The sequence below is a fragment of the Pongo abelii genome, chromosome 11 (genome assembly GCF_028885655.2).
Source record: "Pongo abelii isolate AG06213 chromosome 11, NHGRI_mPonAbe1-v2.0_pri, whole genome shotgun sequence".
Classification (NCBI taxonomy): Eukaryota; Metazoa; Chordata; class Mammalia; order Primates; family Hominidae; genus Pongo; species Pongo abelii.
In genome coordinates, this window is record NC_071996.2 from 78,705,001 (window position 1) to 78,723,884 (window position 18,884).

The following is an 18,884-nucleotide window of genomic DNA, read 5'->3' on the forward strand; positions in this document are numbered from 1 at the left end:
GGAAATGCTTTAGGATAATATTAATATATCTAGAGATTCAAGTATTTCCCAGATCGAGTGGAACCCGGTAGTTGGAAAACTGAGCTGAAAACGCCTCTCCAAATACTACAGCGATCTATCAGTCTTACCCCAACCCCCACTCCCTTCCTTTCCCTTCCCTGGCCTGGCTGTGGCAACCTCTTTTGCCATCACTTTTTGCATAAAATATGCAAGATGCTTCCATTCCATCAGCACTGAAACCGAAGACCAAAAGAGAGAACGGTGTTGGACCGAGAAGGAGGCGGCGCAACGGCCACCCCTTCCAGCACCTCGGCTTTGTCCTTCCCGGGGAAGGCGGCCACAGCCCTACCCGCCTTGCTCCTGAACGTAGTAAACAATCTCACAAACAACCACCGCTGCCCACGCTCTCCATCCGTCCTCCCGGCCTTCTCAGACCTCCGTTCTCCCGCACTCTTCGGGCAGGGTCTCTAATAAGCTCAGGCTGAAAGAACGTTTGCCACCTCCCCCACCCTCGTTGAAAGAAAAGGAAGGAAGGAAGAAAAGAGCAGCAGCGAGAAACCTCCGGGGCGACTCCTCCCCCGCCCCCAAGCACCAGCGCACAGCATCCCCCTCTGTCTTTGTCTTGGTTCTCCGTTGCTTCGGGCTACGCGGTTCAGCCAAGCAACCCCGGGCCTGAGAGCGCACAGCCAGGACTAGCTTAGGGGGAGAGGGGTTGGTCTTTGGGAAACCAAGCGCTCAGGACAGAGATGGAAAGCGGGTCCCGGGAGCCAGAAAACAGAGAGAAGGGCAGACGGCTGGGTGGCAAATACAAAAATAGAAATAATTTAGGGGGATGCCCGCCAGGCTTTTGCGCCTGCTCTTTCTCCTCCAATTCGGAGCAGGTTCCCTTCGGCCTCCCGCGCCCCGGGGCGCCCCCTGGCGGCAGCGGTAGCAGCGGGCAACGCGCGGAGGGCTCAGGGGGCGCACAGGGAACTCCCGGGCACACTCAGAGCGGCGGGCGTGGCCCCCTGGCGGTGGCGACGTAGTTATCTGGTGAGCGGAGCCTCGTCCCTCTGGTCCGGCGGGCTCACGGCCGTCTTACTAAGCACCGCGGCCGAGTAGGGTAGGAAGCCGCTCTCGGAACGCGGCGCCGCCGTGCTGCAGCCGAAGTCCGAGCCTCCCCCGGCCCCTGCACCCCCGCCGCCGCCGCCGCCACCGCCGCCGCCGCCGCCGCCACCCCGGGAACCCAGGGCTGCGGCAGCTGCTGCCGCGGCTGCCGCCGCCGACTGACTGCTGTGGCAACTGAGGCACGAGCAGGGTGCAGAGCCGCCGCTGGGGGGCGCGCCGGCCGCCGCCGCCGAGGAGGCCGCAGCCGCTGCGGCTGCCGCGGCTGCCGCGGCAGAGGCCGCGCTGTTGAGCCCCGCGGCGGCCGCGGGAGCCTGGTAGAGACCAGGGTGGCGGAAGCTACACAGCAGCTCCGGCCGAGAGTAGGGGTGCGAAAGGGCGCGGAAGGTGTCCAGTGGCCGGATGGAAGTAGCGAAGGGCGACGAAGCCGCGGCCGCCGCGCCCGAGGCTGCAGCCGCGGCCGCCGCCGCCGTGACGCCCACGTGCGGGTAGTAGTGCAGCGGCACGTGCGAGTGGAAGGGGTAGGGCAGGCTTCCGGTGGCGGCCGCGTGCGTCATCATGTAGGTGTAGAAGCTGGGGTCGGCTGGGTGCGGCCAGGACATGGCCAGGCGCTGCCGCTTATCCTTCATGCGCCGGTTCTGGAACCACACCTGCGGGGAGAGACGCGCCGCAGCCTGGGTTAGGGAGCGCCCCGTGTTCCCGGCTCCTGTCCCAGGACCACTGCCCCTCCCGGACCTCTGAATGGCTTGGCCTACTTCTCTCCGACCAAGCCCAACCCCGAGTACCCTGTGCTCTCCCAGCTGGGAAAGTGTGGACGGCAGTGTGTGGACCGCCGTGGGCACACCGTCCTCAACGAAGAGGGTCCTCTCCCCCGCGTCCGGCTGCTGCTGCTCCTCAGGCTTTTACTCCCTTACTTCTTGCTGCACTTTTTTGTCCCAATCCAACCTTTCCTCTCCCTCCCGCCACCCACCAGTGCCAGTCTCGCTGAGCACCCGTCTCTCAATCCCAGGATTTGCACAGGGATTCTGGGCAGCCTTTGAAGAGAGGCTGCCGCTCAGCTTTTCTGAGAGGTCGCCGCGCGAAGTCTTGAGCCCTCCGAACTGCAAGGACCTGCCCCTAGGGGCACGGGTCCAGTTTTGATATTGAAGGGATGATCTTGTTGGAATCGTTTGCCTTAAATGAGTGGGTAGAGCAATGTCTCCATAAACGGGGAAGGGGACTTTCCACCCCTCCCAACACTATCTAATAAAGACATCATTCGTCACAACTCTAAATTAAAGAAAGCCCGATCAAACCAGAGGGAGACTTCCACACTCCTCCCCTACCCCGTGGAGATTTTTTCTTTTTTCTGCAGTGTCGAACGCTCCATGAAGGGCTCACCAAATCGCCTAACCTCCCGGCTATCTCTCCCAGACGTATAATAAAATTAATAACCTAAAGTTATATATAAATAAGGACAATTTCGTTGCATTTTTCCCCGCAGAAGGTTGCCCTTTTTTCATTGCCCAAGAGGAAAATGTTCAGGAAACTACTGTCTCAAACCAATCGATTTTTAAAATACAGTATCCTTTTCTCCGTGTAACGATTTATGCGGAAAATAAATCTCCAAGCTCAAGAGCAAATGAAAAGTTCCACCTCTGGTTCCTGCTTGAGGAACAAAGACCAACTGGGCTTGCCGCCTAGGGGAAAGTGGGGCCGTGGGTATGGGCAAGGGGGTATCTGGCCAGGCGTTGGGCCAATGGAGCAGAGGTGAGTGCTTTCAGCATTGGAATCACCATTCGGGGGCCTTCTTAGATCCGTCAGGCCGGACAACCGGTCGGATTCGGTAGCCGGGAAATAAATAAGCCAATTCCTTTGGTGACTACCCCTGCGGATTTCCAGACCCTCAGCTAAATCTAGCCACCCAGAAAGGGGAAAGGGGAAAAAGAAACAATCAACCCAGATGCCCCCGGGGAGGCCAGAGTAGGCACGCACTGGAATCGATACCTTGATGGTGGTTTCGGGCAGGTTGAGTGCCGCGGCCAGCTCGCACCGGCGGGGCCGCGACACATAGTTCTCCCGGTAGAACTCCTTCTCCAGGCGCGCGATCTGCTCGCGGGTGAACGCCGTACGGTAGCGCCGCACTTGATCCGCGCCAGAGCCGGAGCCACCCAGCGCCGCGCCCCCGCCGCTGCCTCCGCTGCCTCCATGCAGGCTTCCGAGGCCTGAGCCCGACGCCGACGTCGTGGTGCCGGCAGCCGAGCCGCTCTCTGCGTACCCTGGCAAACAAACGACCAACAGCGCATGAGTGGCTGTACGGCCAACAGCCTGGCGCTGGTGCTGCGCGCGGATCGGGGAAGCCCCGTCAGGAAGGCGAGTCGCTGCCGGAATTGATGGGGTCTGTCATGCTTACAAATTGCTGCCGTTAATGGAATCAATAAAGTTTGGGGAGCCCTTCATAAGCAAATAATAGAAACGGAATTAGGAGGTTTCTTTTTTAATAATTAGAAATTTTCAACCAAGGAGGAAAAGTGGCCGAGGGAAAATGCCTACCTCTGGGCGCAGTTTGGGAAGCTCTGGGTTTGCCGTGGTCTGGAGACCGTAGGGCAGCTTTTTATACGGCCTCTAACCTTTATTTGAGTCTTCGGAGTTTCAAATATTTTAAGAGTTCCAACACAGCAGTAGCTCAAACCCAAGCCAATAGGAGATGAAATCTACTTTTCAACTCTTTCTCCCGCTGACCTAAGCAGAGACGCCGGCGAGGCTTCCTCCGACTTACCCAGAAGAATGACCCTCCGGCCCTGAGGGCACAGGGGCAGGGGAGTTCAGAGTAGTTGCCCAGGGTACCTTTCCCAAAAGCAACTCGGCTGCTGACTAGGGGTCTACCGGCTCGCTTGGGCTCTTAGACACGAGCGCAGAAACATTTTCTCGGACTCAGGAGCGAGGGCGGGTGGGCCTGGTGTTCCAGGCTCCGCAGGCCTGAGCCTCGCGGGAAAGCTCAAGGAGCAGAACGGGAAGGCACGGTCCCAGACATGCGTCCCGCCCCCGCCCGTGCTAGCTCGGTGTAGCTTGCTTGTGGAGGGTCTGAGGGGGCAAAGGCACCGGGAAGGGCTGGCGGGGGCCGCGGAGGAGCAAAGAGGATGGGACTGGAGAGCGCGGTGCGGCCGGCGCGGTTACCTTTGCCATTGGTTTCCTTAAGCTGAGCGGCGCCGAGGCCGCCGGGGGAGCGAAGCGCGGAGCAGCCCACCTCCACTTCGCTGCTCATGTCGGCCTCAGCGGCCGCCTCTGAATAATGGCCTGGCTTCTTGCGGCTCTCGGCGGCGGAGGAGATTTCGGAGGAGACGGTGCTTTCGCTGCCCGTGTGCTGCAGGTTGAACAAAGTGTCTATTTCGAATTTGCCCTTGGCGGGGAGTTCTCCCAGAGCGCTGTGCAGGGGGGCAGACGGCAGGCGCGGGCTTAGGCGAGCCGGGTGCTGCGAATTTTCCAGGGCCTCCAGCACAGCATTGCCAGCCGAGTCGGACAAATTGGAGAATCTCTTGCCCGCCGTAGGGCTGTGCAGCCCTCTCTCCATCAGAATCATCTCTTTTCTTATTCTTTCCATCATCTCAGCTTTCTTAAAAATGTCACAGTGGACCTGCTGTCCAGTCCTAATGATAGGCTGCGCCTAGGGCTAATTCTCATTCAGCCCCAGCGAACGCCTCTAAATATTATTATCGCTTTCGGAGGGAGGCGGAAAAATTGTGGGATGCCAGAGCGAGGGAATGACTGGTCAAAATGACCCATACATCCTTCCGAGCCCGAGATGTCATTCATCAAAAAGTAGCGCCCGCTCGTCATTAAGGTACGAATGACGCTTTTCGAATAATCATTTATTGTAACAGGTTTATAAGCAAATAAATACACGCTCCTGTCAGTGGGTAATGAAGGCAGCTTCAGAGCAGACAAATAGATCCAGGTAGGAGGCGAGAAGAGACAAGTGAGGAGGAAGGCTCCGGTCCTTTGCCCGCTCCGAGCCAGTTCTGCTCGCCCGGGGGTTTGGCCTCGGGGGTGAAATTGACAGTCTGATTAATAGAGCGCGCCGCGGCACATTTCCCCCTTCATTTAGGGGCATCATTACGCTCTCAGTTTGCTAGGTTGCCCCTTAGGTCCTAATCATGCAGCGCCTTCCTCATTTTTCTTTGGACACAGATATGTATTAAATAATAGATAATGGTTTGACTTTCCAGAGTAGATCCTCGGGAAGGTTTTTTTTTTTTTTTTTTTTTTTTTTTTTTAACATTTACAAGCTGGGGGCATAAGTGGGGGGAGATAAGGGGGAGGATGCAGGAAGAGTTGCGTAAGGAGAAGACCTTGCGCCTCTCCTGTCTGGATTACTTATCTTTCGGATTTCAGAACCAAATATGTATTTTATTTAACAAATAGGACGCCAGAGTTCTTTCCCTCCCTATTTCTTCACCTCAACCTAAATGCTCTCCTCCCACCCCGGGGGGGAGAGAGAGAGAGGAAGAGAGGGAGAGAAGGGAGAGAGAGAGAGGGAGACGGGGTGAGAGAGAGAGAGGAAGAGAGGGAGAGAGGGAGAGAGAGAGAGGAAGACGGGGTGAGAGAGAGAGAGAGAGAAAGAGAAAGAGAAATATCCTAGAGTTTTGAAAGCGCTTTCTTGCTACGTGGCCGCGGAGGTGCATTGGGTCCGCGCCTCCAAACGGAAATCATTAGGTCCTCTCTGATTTTCTAACACCGTTTGCAGAGTGAGATCTGAACTCGAAGTCCCCGGTTTTTTACTTTTATAATCGTGCTGATAGCCTTCTCGCCTACGCATTTTCCCGAGGGGAAACGAACTAGGCTGGACGATTTGATAGCAGAATTCGACAGCTAACTTTAAACACAGTGGAGATTTACAGCGTCATACGGGCGCTCCGAATCCACTTTCACGTTGCCAGATTTTCCCCTCCCTCCTCAAATAGAATTATTTGCGGCAAAGGCGCTGGATTTCGAGGTCAAAAGAGGAAAAAGGAGACAGCCTTATTCCCCTACCTCCTCGCTGCCCTCCCTTCCCCTTTGCTTTTCTTCCTTCTCTCTTTCCTCCCCTCGTCAACCCCAGCCCCTTACCTGCGGCCACAGGTATTCCCAACGTTGGGTCCGGGCGCAGAGAGTCGCCGAACAGCCTTACCGCAGCTCTCTGCGGCCTGGGCTTGGCGGCTGAGCCTCTTGGCGATAACTTTGATAGTCATAATGACGCCGGTGGCAACCATTTTAACGAAGATCAATCTTCATTCCAGGCCGCTCCTCATCTCCCGCGGTTGCGCCCACCCTTCCCTGACCCTCCAAGCACTGTGCCCGCCCGCCAGCGGCCCAGCGGGAGAGAGATTCGCGGACACTGGCGGAGGCGAGGGAGGACAGGGATGGGACGCGGAGGTCTGCCCGTGAGCTTCTGAAGCGGCTGAGAGACCCTGACAATCTGGGCGCTGGGCGCGGGTCCTGCATCCCCGCATTTAGCCTCAATCCGAACCCCAACCAGGGCCCCCTCTTCTCCTTTCTCCCGACACACCCAGAACATTGGGGTGTGTTGGGGGCAAGCTCAAGATCTATTCGCCTATGGCTCTTGGCGCTTTCCTTTTAACCTTAGACCCGTTGGGGGCGCGTCAGGAATGTAACGGGAAGCGAGGTGTGAAGTATATTTATATACATATATACATACATATAGTCAATGCCAAAGTTTATCTCCTGTTCCCCTCGGCGCCAACTTATTTCAACAACGCGAGCTTTGCTTAGAAAATCAATTCCACCTCTTTAAGGTAATAAACGGAAAGCTCGATAGGCAGGCAGTGCCTGGGGGAACGGGGAACCGGCGGGGAACGCAGAGTGGGCATCCAGCGCACCGGGACTGGGACTTGACCCAGCGTCCACCTCTGCCCCTGCCCCATTGGCCACCCAGCTCCGAGCTCCCTGAGTTCTCATTGCGCCGGCTTTGGGGCCATCAGCGCGGTGGGAGCCCAGCCCTGCCAACGCCCCCACCTGCTCCCTCCCTGCTCCGCAGCCCGGATGCCCAATTCTACCATGCCTGGCAGTCGCTGCCCCTGTGACCCAGGAAGGGTCCCCCCTACCCAGTCCTCGCTTGCTCCAGGGACTGAATGGGTCACCTTGGTCCAGGCTCGGGTCGTGCTGGGGTGGTGGGGGTGGGGGTGGTGCAAGACCCTGGCGGGAGTGTGGGTGAACCGAGGCACTGCTTGGGTGGAAATCCGTGGATGCCTTTATTGCTGTCGTTTGGCGCCCCCGTCTGTTTTCCTCGCGGTTTCGGCTGCTGTGAGTTGGTTTTCAAGTCGGAGACGCCGTCACTGGGGACTAAGGTGATGACTGACGACCCCTTCCTCTATCACTCAGCCCGAGGCTCTCCCACATCTTCCCTTCCTCTGGGACCCGAAGCCTCTGGTCCCAAAGGCTGCGCCAAACCGGACCTCAGTCTGTCGAAAGGGAAAACACTATTTCTCAGCAGCACCTTCATTCATTAGTGGCTTTGAAAACTATTTTTGCACCTTTTAAATGACACTGATAGTGCATTTCTAGCACGTTTATTACAAAAAACATGTCAGAGACCATGTCAGCAAAACTACTCACAGTAAAAGACACCTATAATGTTTCCACTAAACTGGGTGTAGCAGGCAATAATGTTTCATGAGGTACAGTGACCATTCCATTCCAATATTTAATGTCCCTTAATTTATTTAGATCCCACGCCCACTAGTAGTAATATTGGCTAACTTATATGAAACGCTTACTATGCAATTCCAAGTGCTTTTTACATGTTATCTCAGCTAAGGTTCACAGCAACTCTGTGAGATTTAAACTATTATCCCTTTTCCAGAGATTATGAGCCAGAGGGGTTCAGGGACTTGTGATTTAAACTTATCTCCGATGATAAAGTCAAAAGGGTTGTTTAAAGCCTTGGGCAGCATTTTTTTAGGTTAATTCTCTCATTTTGCATATGCCTTATGTAAATACAGGCCTACCTCAAAAACATTGAACCTATATAGAGGGTAGTAAGAAGAGTGCAGTTCTGTTGATTTGTGTGTGTGTTTTGTTGGTGGTGGTGGTGGTGGTTTTTGTTTGTTTTGTTTGTTTGTTTGTTTTTGAGACAGTCTCACTCTGTTGCCCAGACTGGAGTGCAATGGCAAGATCTCAGCTCACCGCAACCTCCGCCTCCCGGGTTCAAGCGTTTTCCTGCCTCAGCCTCCTGAGCAGCTGGGATTACAGGCATACGCCACCACGCCCGGCTAATTTTTGTAGTTTTAGTAGAGACAGGGTTTCACCAAGTTGGCCGGGCTGGTCTCGAACTCCTGACCTCAGGTGATCCACCCGTCTCGGCCTTCCAAAGTGCTGGGATTATAGGCGTGAGCCACCGCGCCCCGCCCTGTTGATGTTTTTTGATGAAATACCCAAACTTGCACGTCTCCCAGAATGTGAAGGCCAAGGCTGGGAACAGGTCTGTCAAATGTTCCGGGTGGTTTGATGAAGCCTCTGTGACCGTCAAGGCCTCTTACCCACTACCAACGTACAGAACCCACTAGATAAAACAAGACAAGAATCCAACCCAAGCCCTCATGCTTTGGCAGAAATTTTTAAGATGGGGTGGGGAGTAGAGGAAGGACTTCCTGCGCATGGACTGAAAAGCCCTTTTTGTTCTAAAGGAGTAATGACTTTGAAGAGGCCTAATTTTTTGGTTCGGCTTCCAGACTAAATATTTGTTTCTTGAGCAGCAGCGGGTCCTCTGAGGTGAAGTGGTAAACACTTTTGGCCTATGACTGCAGGTAATAAAAATCTGTCCGGGCTGCCCGAGGGGAGGGGCGCCAGTAAAGCCGTAGCTGCAGTGAAGCCCCGCGTCTGCCGCTGCCGGAGCCTGGCTCTCCTCTTACGCGGGGGCTGCGGGCAATTGGGGCCGACAACTTGCAGGCCCACCTTGGGACGCATGCTCGCTCGAGAGCTGGGGCTGCAGGGTGCAGTGGGACAGTAGGACCGCGAAAGCCTGGGCTTCGAGCCTCGGGCTTTCTGTCTTTAGGCAAAGTGCGGTTTCCACGGCTGCAGGTTTCGCTGCATAAGGGAAGACTCGGATTTCGAACCCTCGGCAGGCCAGCTTCTAGCTCTCTGTCCCTTCCAGATCTCTCCGGTTGCTTCTGTCTTTCCTCCTCCCTCTCCCGTCGCTATCCCGCGCCCCACGGAGGAAGGTCGTGGTGCGGGAGTTGGGGGATACTTTCTTCCTGGGCTCCGGCTACGCAGACCCATCGCCTGCCTCGAGTTCCTGTGCCCTCAGACGCCACGGGAAAACTTGCAGGGACATCTAGCGCCAGGCGTGGGGAACTGCGCGCCGCCGGGCCGGGAAGTGGAGCCGAACACTGCCACTCCGCCTCTCTCTCGGCTCCCGCTTCGTGCTTGGGCACTTTCCTCACCTTCATACCTTTGCCCTGCCGGTAAGGACAATGTGGATTCCCCATAGAGACAATGGACTGGGCGGAATGGAGATAGGTAGGTAGACAGACATTTTCTTTTATCTCAAGCTACCGACAGAGTGAGAATTTACTGGACTTACCAATAGTTTTGCTAGGGAAGTGTATTCCAGGGACAACCCCTCACCTTGAAATGTCGGATAAAACTTCAGCAAATCAGGGTCCCAGCTTTTATTTTCCAAAAAAAGGTCACAAGTTACTCTGGGCCTCCGGCTCCTGCCCCACCCTCCTGCGTCCCTTTCACAGTGAGATTAGTGCCTCTCTTCAAAGGAAAGAATCCTCACTGTGTTTAATTTTCTCCAAGGCTGGAGAAGTTCTCTCCGTCCCAGAGAAGGGCCCGATGTCCTGCATGAGGCAAACCTGGTTCCACCAAATAATGTCTCTGATGTGGAGGGGGTTTGGGACTGTTGTTGCTGCAAACGATTTTCATTTGATAAAGCCTAATCGTGTTGTGAAACCCAAACGGAGTATGTCTCCAAGGTAGAAAGTACTCAAATGTGGCTTCCACTGTCTGGCTGTTGCTAGGGTCCCCTTTTTTCACACTAGGTTTGGTTTGTTGTTGTTGTTGTTTTTGTTTCTTTTGATATCTCCAGGCTGAGTAAAACTGGGTGTTACCTGGAAAGGGAAAATTAGCTCCAAAGTTGGCAGAACACAGATTTGGTTAAGAACACTGTCCAGCCACTTCTGCGAGACTTAAGATTTTACTTTGGAATTAAGACTCTATTTCTACACCGAATATTTGGCTTCTTACAAGTTAATTAGGAGGGTGTCCTGCACTTCCTGATCTTGGCCATCAAGACAAGTGCTTTCAAAGGAGTCCCCAAGACCCCACTCTGATAGAATCCTATGATCCTGGCCTTAATGGCCACTGATTATGTGGTTAATTGAGCTCATTGCTGTCTTGGTGGGCAGAGCAACTTCAATAAATCTAAATCACAGCCTGTGTCTGCCCGTTCCCCCAACCCAGGACAAGAGCAAAATTTGAAAGATCATCTACTAGGATGAAAGGAGAGAATATGACTTCCAGAACAGCACTGATGCTTAAAAAGGATGCCTCTGGAGGAAAAGGAGGAAGAGGAGCAAGTGATTGGAGAGTACAGTGGGACTTTGGGCACCAAAGGGCCATCCTGAGTTTTTCACCAAAATCAGGAACAGCGGCAAAACTGGTTTCACTGAAGAAGACATGCATGTTTGGAGACACATGTAGTCTCCAAGGATTTTCACTTAACAAAGCCTATTTCTGTTGTTAAGACCCCTGCATAATGCACCCACACACAAACACAAGGCTTGGTCTGTGCTCCTGGCCAGCTAAAGAAACTGATTCCCAGTAAGTTTAAACCTGAATGAAATGTTTCTGCAAATTCAGCCTCAAAATTCCTCCTCTACCTGGCATCCCTGGCTTGTAAACTATGTGTCTCATTAGTTCATAAACAAAGCAGCCCTGACTTTGCCTGGTACTCAACCACAGCCCTAGGAGCCAGTAGCATTTGTCCAGAGGTGCTGGGCTTGGGAGCCCAACTGGACCAAATCAGACCCCCTTTCCTCAGGGCAAAGCCCTCCCACAGGGCTGGGACCCCAGAGGCCATGCTGGAAGCAGGTTCAGCAGCAGGATATCAATGGGCAAAGCTCCTAATTCAAAATCTTCCTGGCTTCTTAACAACCATTAGGATGGACAGAGAAACCTTTTGCCCTGCTCTGAGAGGGTCCCACAGGACTTTTGGAAGCAGAGCCACCATTGAGAAATCCCTTTCAACCTGAGTAGTAATTCAGATTTTTCTCCCACTCCTGCACAACTTAATTTGCTGAATGGAAAATTCAGCCAGAAGTGATGGGCTGCTTGAAATCAACAAAACTTGACACATTCTTCCCATTTTCGTTTTACTTTATTGTTAAACACATAATTGATCATTAAAATGTACTTATCAGTGAGAAAATGAAGCAGAAGCCCAAGGCAAAAAACCACAGGGATATTTAATTTTAAGAGACTGAAAGTTTGTTGGTTCTAGTTATATCTTAGAAACATTTCAACGAATTTGTTTTTTGGAGTCATAAAAAGTTAAAACTATCTTCATGTTTTCTCTGTCTGAGGAAGAAAAAATGAGACAAAGGGAAAATAAAAGCATTTCATGGTGGCCCATGGTTGGTGGTTTGGTACCAAAATTGTTTCATAAAGACCCAGCCAAACCCTCTTTAAAAGTTAGCAATCCCGTCGCCTCGCCACAGTTGGCCTTTTTAAAATGCCGGTTGAACTTTCATTGCTGACTTTTGCCTTCTTTTCTCAAATAGTGAAAAAATTGTTCTCATCAGCAAACTTCTATTCCCTATGATTTCCTGTAAATTCAGGCCCCCCCATCTCAAATTTGATCATGAACATGTATAGAACTTCAAAAAATGAAACGAATTATCTTGCTTTTCCTTTCCAACACCCCTCTCATAACTTTCCCGTTTATTTGAGCCTTTTATGGTTACTGCGTTTTGCATGTCAACACTCCTAACACCAGCAGCCCACCCTGAAATGCCAGGCCAGGCCAAGGAGGGCCTCCCTGGCTCTCTTCTTCATCTTACTCAGGGCGTCTTTGGTCGGGGAACAGTGGTGCTGGGTGACAAGCTTTCACCAATCACAGGCTTAGGGGAGTGATTTTCTTGGAGATGGGCCGGCTTGGGGAGTGCATGCCACAGAACCAGATGGGCTCTGAAGGATCCCATATCCACCCCCAGAACCCTGGGCTCATTGGATCTAATATTGTTCCTAAGGCAGAGCCCCAAAGTCACAGCAGGACTCTCATTGGTGCCCCATTAGTTGCTGAGATTGAGAGATGGTGAGCTGGAGCTCTGAGGCTGAGGAGCAACAGAAAGGGATGATGAGGGATAGGGCTGTAATCCCTAACACCCTGGCAGCTTGGTTCCAGAGCTGGACCTAGCCCCACCAGCACTGCCCTGAGCCTACCTAACCCCTTGAAGTCAGACCATTTCTCTGGGCTGCTCCTATCACAAAATCTGAATTTGCTTGGAACAAGCGCCGTCTTAATTTGCCCCTCTCAGTTCTCTGCAGTTGGCAGCTTGGAAAAGGAAGCGAAACAAAGGTCCCTGGGAAAGTGAAGTTTTCAATTAATTTGGTGTGAGGAACGGGCGGGAGTGGGTGGTGACTGCAAAATGCGAGGCCGGTCGGCTGCTGGAGAGACACAGAAGTTTCACGGCGGGAGGCTGAGTGGCTTTCTCCCCCGGCGCCGTTCTCAGGGTCTTTCTGCGGGTCGAAGAAGGACCCGCGGGAGCTGAGGGGCCCAGGTCGGAAGCGACTCCCCGCTGGCCCAAGAGTAGAGGCGAATAGCGTTGAGTAGGTATCCATGGACTTTTCTCTCTGGGACAGATTGTCAGGCTCACTGCGCCGACGCCTGTCTTTCATCTGTTTAAGTCTCTGCTGCCAGCCCTAAGGGCGCTTCGTGGGCATTTTCCGAACGGACAGCGTGTGTGTATAGGAAGAGTCTGCTCCAATGCCTCTTACCTGTGTGAAATCCCTTTGCCAGGTACCAGTGCGCAAGGTAGGGCAAATTAGCTCACTCTGATTTGGGGTCTAGAAGTCGACTAACTGAGGGATTCAGCAACAGGATAAAAAATGGGCCTGTTTTCACGTCATTCTGATCATCTCTGTCCTTCGTCTTCATTTTGCTGTGCAACTCCGGGAGCCGAGGAGAGGTGGCAAAAACAGCGGTTGCCGAGACAAGGCGCAGGCCTTGGCGCCCGCCTCAGTCGCAGACAGGGCCTGGGATGGGCCGTCGCGCAATCAACTCGTGGGGGTGGCTGCAGCGCGTACGCCTGGGTCGGGGGGGAGGGCGGGAATGGGAGGTGGACCCTGCAAGGGGCAGGAGAGGGGTGGGGGCTGGGGTGGGTGGGTCCAGCCAGGCCTGGGCCAGGAGCCAGGCTCCCCCGCGTCCCTACCCCCACGTGGCCACGCGCAGCCAATGGCACGCCCCCGGCGGGCGCCCTCGGGGCGGGAGGCGGCCCCCCGACCGGCCCAGGCCCCCTCCCAACCTGAACTTCGTTTTTATAAACGTCCCGCGATGAGCTAACCTGCTGGAGGGCGGGCGGGCCGGAGGCGGGAGGCTCACAGAGGGAGAGAGGGCTAGAGGAAGAGGGCGGGAGCGAGCGAACCAGAGAGAAAGGAGAGGAGGGAGGAGGCGCGCCGCGCCATGGTGTCCTGCGCCGGGCCAGGGCCAGGGCCGGGGCCGGGCCAGGCCGGGCCATGAGCCGCGCCGGGAGCTGGGACATGGACGGGCTGCGGGCAGACGGCGGGGGCGCCGGTGGCGCCCCGGCCTCTTCCTCCTCCTCCTCGGTGGCGGCGGCGGCGGCGTCAGGCCAGTGCCGCGGCTTTCTCTCCGCTCCTGTGTTCGCCGGGACGCATTCGGGGCGGGCTGCGGCGGCTGCGGCTGCGGCTGCGGCTGCGGCGGCGGCAGCCTCCGGCTTTGCGTACCCCGGGACCTCTGAGCGCACGGGCTCTTCCTCGTCGTCGTCCTCTTCTGCCGTTGTGGCGGCGCGCCCGGAGGCTCCCCCAGCCAAAGAGTGCCCGGCACCCACGCCTGCTGCGGCCGCTGCAGCGGCCCCGAGCGCTCCAGCGCTGGGCTACGGCTACCACTTCGGCAACGGCTACTACAGCTGCCGTATGTCGCACGGCGTGGGCTTACAGCAGAATGCGCTCAAGTCATCGCCGCACGCCTCGCTGGGAGGCTTCCCCGTAGAGAAGTACATGGACGTGTCAGGCCTGGCGAGCAGCAGCGTACCGGCCAACGAGGTGCCAGCGCGAGCCAAGGAGGTATCCTTCTACCAGGGCTATACGAGCCCTTACCAGCACGTGCCCGGCTATATCGACATGGTGTCCACTTTCGGCTCCGGGGAGCCTCGGCACGAGGCCTACATCTCCATGGAGGGGTACCAGTCCTGGACGCTGGCTAACGGGTGGAACAGCCAGGTGTACTGCGCCAAGGACCAGCCACAGGGGTCCCACTTTTGGAAATCTTCCTTTCCAGGTAGGGGCGATGGAGAAAAGGGACCGACACGAGGGAGGGGGAGAGAGAAGGAGAAAAGAAAGGACTAAGAGTATGAGCCCCTACTTGGGAGTGGGTGCCTGTGCTCCACAACTGACCAGGGTTAACCCAGTGGAAGTTTGTCCAGTTCGTGTGAAATCTGTAAATTCCTCCTCTGATTTATTTCAACTGCCTCCGTCACTGCCCTTTCTTTCCTATGTGCAGCGCAGACACGTTTTTCTCTTAAAGTTGAGGGTCTCTGCGTGCCCTTTCCTTGGGCCTCTCCCTTTTCTCCTAAAGAGGCCTTTTTCCTAAGAAACCTGACAGAGTTGGGTCCCCCCATTTTCAAAGACATCACTGCCCCAAGATGACTACTAAAACTTGTTAGATCAAGCCCATGAGCTCCTAATATAGGAACGCGGGAAATCAAAATTTGAGCAAAAGATCTGAATTTGTATGTGTCTATGTATGTATGTTTGTTTTTATACAACGGACATTTGCAGAAACTGTCCTCATGAACGTGCCCAATAACCGCACCATAAAATTGCAGGCTTGTTAAGATGCCGGTTTGAGAAGCTATGATAATCAATCAAATTAACCATTATTGTTAAGTGCAAATAATCCTTCTTTAATAACAGGTAAGTGTTATGTCTATGTACATAATAAAGACCAAACAGCATGGCTTTTTTTTTTAAATTTCCTGCACCCCTGCAAACACACACACACACACACACACACACACACACACACACACACATACACAGACACACAGTCCTCAGCTAGGTGCTCCAAATATCCCAGCTTAATTTTTCTTGTGCTTGTGTTTGTATCAGGGGATGTGGCTCTAAATCAGCCGGACATGTGCGTCTACCGAAGAGGGAGGAAGAAGAGAGTGCCTTACACCAAACTGCAGCTCAAAGAACTGGAGAACGAGTATGCCATTAACAAGTTCATTAACAAGGACAAGCGGCGGCGTATTTCGGCTGCTACGAACCTATCTGAGAGACAAGTGACCATTTGGTTTCAGAACCGAAGAGTGAAGGACAAGAAAATTGTCTCCAAGCTCAAAGACACTGTCTCCTGATGTGGTCCAGGTTGGCTACAGACAGTTTAGAAGCCATTCGGTTGTCTCCAAAAGGCCTTTGGAAAGACTTGAATATGTATTTAATGCCCCCACCCCCTGCCAATGGTGGCAAATTTTGTGAATTGTTTTTCTCTCTCCCCTTATCTGGCTCTAAAACCTTCTGCTGCCCAACCTGACTTTGTAGTTCTGATTTTTACTTGTTTGTTATTGGTTTTGTTCTTGCCCAAGGTTTTTAAAATATCTGTTTTTAATGTTTTGTTTCTCCCTCCAGGCCAGTATAAAAGGACTTGAAGTATTTTTTAATAATCCCCCCCCCACACCCCGCAAATGAACTTCAGAAGTGCCATTCTGATTTAAGGGTTTTTAAAAAAATTACTTTATTTGTTCGTTCCCAGCATTGATTATCTTCATAATCCATTAGGACAGAATGGTTTTCAGTCATTCATATCCTGTAATTAGGTAATTGAATCATTAGATCTCAGCAGTTGCCGAGGCAAGTGGAAAGGCAGGCAGTGCTCTGGGGTCACCGGGAAAGTCTAAAAACGGGAGGCTGAAGGTACTGTGATGGCTTTAAAAGTGGCCACCTTATTAAATAGGGTTTGTATCAATATTGAAATGAAGACAATCTTTCCAACTTTGGGTGCTTCACTTGCTGTTTTAATTGTTTATTTTTAACACTTTGTAGGTTTGTGTTTTCATAATCTTTAATTTGAAACTCATGTGTCCTCATGGATCATGGATGCCTTCATTTCTTGAGCTCTCAATGCAGACATTTAAATGGCTGCAATCAGTAGAGTGACCTGCGGATGGCATAAATGCACCTCCTTTTCTTGGCCTTGGATCTATGGGTCTGGGATGGTGGTCATCTCCTCAATCCTCAAAAAGAGGCTGCATCAATGTGGCCATGAGTGGGAACTTATATACAGAACCCAATGAAGAACTTGACTGTCTAAACAAATGCGTTGGGCCTCTCATGGAGCTGCAAAGCATCTAACAAATATGAAAAATGTGAAGTTCCAAGGTCCAAGAAGAAAAATAATGATGTTTCTGAAAGTGATGATAAATAATTACTTTTAAAGTGCTGCATATTTATACAATTGAGAGATTATTTTTGTAGATGCAATGTCTGTGAGCTGGGATACATGGGCAGTGCTTCAGACATTTAAAAATCACTTTTTACTCCTAGGGAGAGCCAATAAACAGAACTCTTTTGTTTCTTCTGAGTCCTTATACATTTGTTTTATTTTTTCGAGTTTGCGTTTCTTCTTGAAACGATTCTTATTTATTACAAAATCTTGGTATCTTGAACACAATTATGTTCTCTACAGATGAAGGAAACTCAACACTAATTCTGGTTTCTGGAACCTTCATTCTCTCCACCTTTGCCCCCCTCCCTCCCTTTTGCCCATGACTTTAACATAAGTAGTGATGTTTTAAAATGAGGATATCATTTGCAGTGTTTAAAATGATATTCTATACCAGGCCAGCTCAAAAGACAATAAAATTTTACTTTTCTTTCACTATTGTCAATTTATTTATATAGTTCTATTAATTTTTAATCCATATGTGTTTGTATGCCTGTGCATAGAAAAACTTACTCACTTGAAAATTTTCAACCTAGAAAGACCATTATAAACATCTGGACTAGGAAGGTCTTGAAATTAGAAAGACATACCCATATTTGGCAATCGAAAAAGAAACATTTCAAGTTTATCCCATATCGCCTTCTCCCGGCATTCTGCACAGAGCAGTTGACAACTGAAAACATAAAACTTAAACTTTCAGACACAATTTTTAGGCACTAGAATTTTCTGTTTGAGGCCTTTTTGCCACTCAGGGAAATGGCCGCTGAGGAACTGGATGACTCCTCATGGTTAGCTCCCCACACAATCAACTCAGTGGTTTCTAAGGTTTTCGTGTGTAAGTTAGTTACATACTGATATTTAAAACCTCACTTAGTGTGAAAACTCTCCTGGTGGGAGGGCTCCCTCATGACTTTGAGAGAGAAAACGCAGAGACCTAAGACTTGGAGCTACTTTCGTTTTCCCTGTCCCAGCTTGATTTCTTTCATATCTTACTGCCGACAGTGGACAGCTAACTTCGTTTTTGAGGGGGAGGGACAGAGACAGAGAAACAGAGAGATTTGATCGCGATTCAATCTCTGCAGAAGAAATAACCCATGTACAAGGGGCCACGCCATCCCCCACCTTACACTTCGGGAAGGGTCGTTACCGTTTTTGTGGTTTTTCTCAAAAGATGTGTTTTCATCAGAAACGGGCACGTTTTTCCTTTCTCCTCATCGCCAACTCCCCCTCCATTTTTTGTGAGTCCCACACTCCGGAGTTTCACTCCATTTCCCGTGTCTGTTTCTCGGGTTTCCCATCGTGGGTAGGGGAGATTGCCTCGAGGTTTTCCTTTCATCTCTAGTTTGCATGTCAGTTCCCCCCCTCCCCCCGACTTGGAGAAATGGTAGGTTTGCTGAAGATTAAAACTGTGCTCAAACGCTCTCTGGAGGAATTTGGATTGAGGGCTAAATCAATAACAGAAGAAGGCTTTGTTATTTATATGCGTTCTCTTTATATTCCAAATTGCAGAGGGAGGAGAGGAACTGGTAAGTGGCCCAGGCACTGGGAGGGAGGCCCTCGGGGAGCCCGAGAGGCTAAGGGGGCTTGGATAGAGGCCTTTCTTTCGATTGGAGACAGGCGGCAGGAGAGCGCCTCAGAAACCCGGGAGGTTTTTAGCGCCGCGGGTGGGGGAACGAGGCCCCCTTGTCGCGTGATTCAAGAGGCGAAGGAAGCATTGGAGCCGGGACCCACGGTCAGACAAAGGGGCGACTGCAATGCTTCCCCGCCTCTGGCAGGCCCCTGAGTCCCTCTGGCTCTGCTGTCAGGGGCGGCCTTGCCGCCAAGATCTCCGGCTTTCGGAGGCGCTAGGCTGCGTCTGAAAGCGGGCTGTGACCGTGCGGGCTGGCGACCCTAGGGCGGCCGCATCGCCCTTCACTGTTGATCTTGACCGTGCGGCTGCGCCTCGATAGGCATGGAGCGCGCTCGCCATCTCCTGGGCGTTGGGCGGCATTGGCAGAGCTCGCTATTAGCTCCTCAGCCAAATCCTTTTCCATTCTCTCAAACACCAGCCAAGCCACCTCCCGCCACTACTTTCCACCCCGACCCTCCCTCGATCCGGGTCCCCAGCTCGCATAAGACT

At 52.6% G+C, this 18,884-nt stretch overlaps 2 protein-coding genes across 2 annotated transcripts in view; one reads left to right on the forward strand and one right to left on the reverse strand.

Moving 5' to 3' along the window:
• The window catches only part of EVX2 (even-skipped homeobox 2), a 7,055-nt gene extending 1,945 nt beyond the window's left edge, over positions 1-5,110 (reverse strand). Inside the window, exons 1-3 of the mRNA XM_024243859.3 lie at positions 4,261-5,110; positions 3,091-3,362; positions 1-1,754 (exon numbers count right to left, since the gene is read on the reverse strand). The exon at positions 1-1,754 is cut by the window's left edge and continues 1,945 nt beyond it. Coding sequence (XP_024099627.2) covers positions 1,026-1,754; positions 3,091-3,362; positions 4,261-4,687 — 1,428 coding nt within the window. The 5' untranslated portion in view covers positions 4,688-5,110 and the 3' untranslated portion in view covers positions 1-1,025. The remainder of the gene's footprint in view (positions 1,755-3,090; positions 3,363-4,260) is intronic.
• An 8,540-nt stretch (positions 5,111-13,650) lies between these two features.
• On the forward strand, positions 13,651-17,112 carry HOXD13 (homeobox D13). Its single transcript, XM_002812606.4, has 2 exons — positions 13,651-14,599; positions 15,430-17,112. The coding sequence occupies exons 1-2, from the start codon at positions 13,819-13,821 to the stop codon at positions 15,678-15,680; spliced, it is 1,032 nt and encodes a 343-aa protein (XP_002812652.1). The 5' UTR covers positions 13,651-13,818; the 3' UTR covers positions 15,681-17,112.
• Positions 17,113-18,884: the final 1,772 nt, after the last annotated feature.

Bases quoted from the DNA above. Each gene is read 5' to 3' on its own strand.
- HOXD13 (XM_002812606.4), top strand. From the start codon at position 13,819: ATGAGCCGCGCCGGGAGCTGGGACATGGACGGGCTGCGGGCAGACGGC. The intron at 14,600-15,429 runs GTAGGGGCGATG...TGTTTGTATCAG, and splicing joins TTGGAAATCTTCCTTTCCAG to GGGATGTGGCTCTAAATCAG.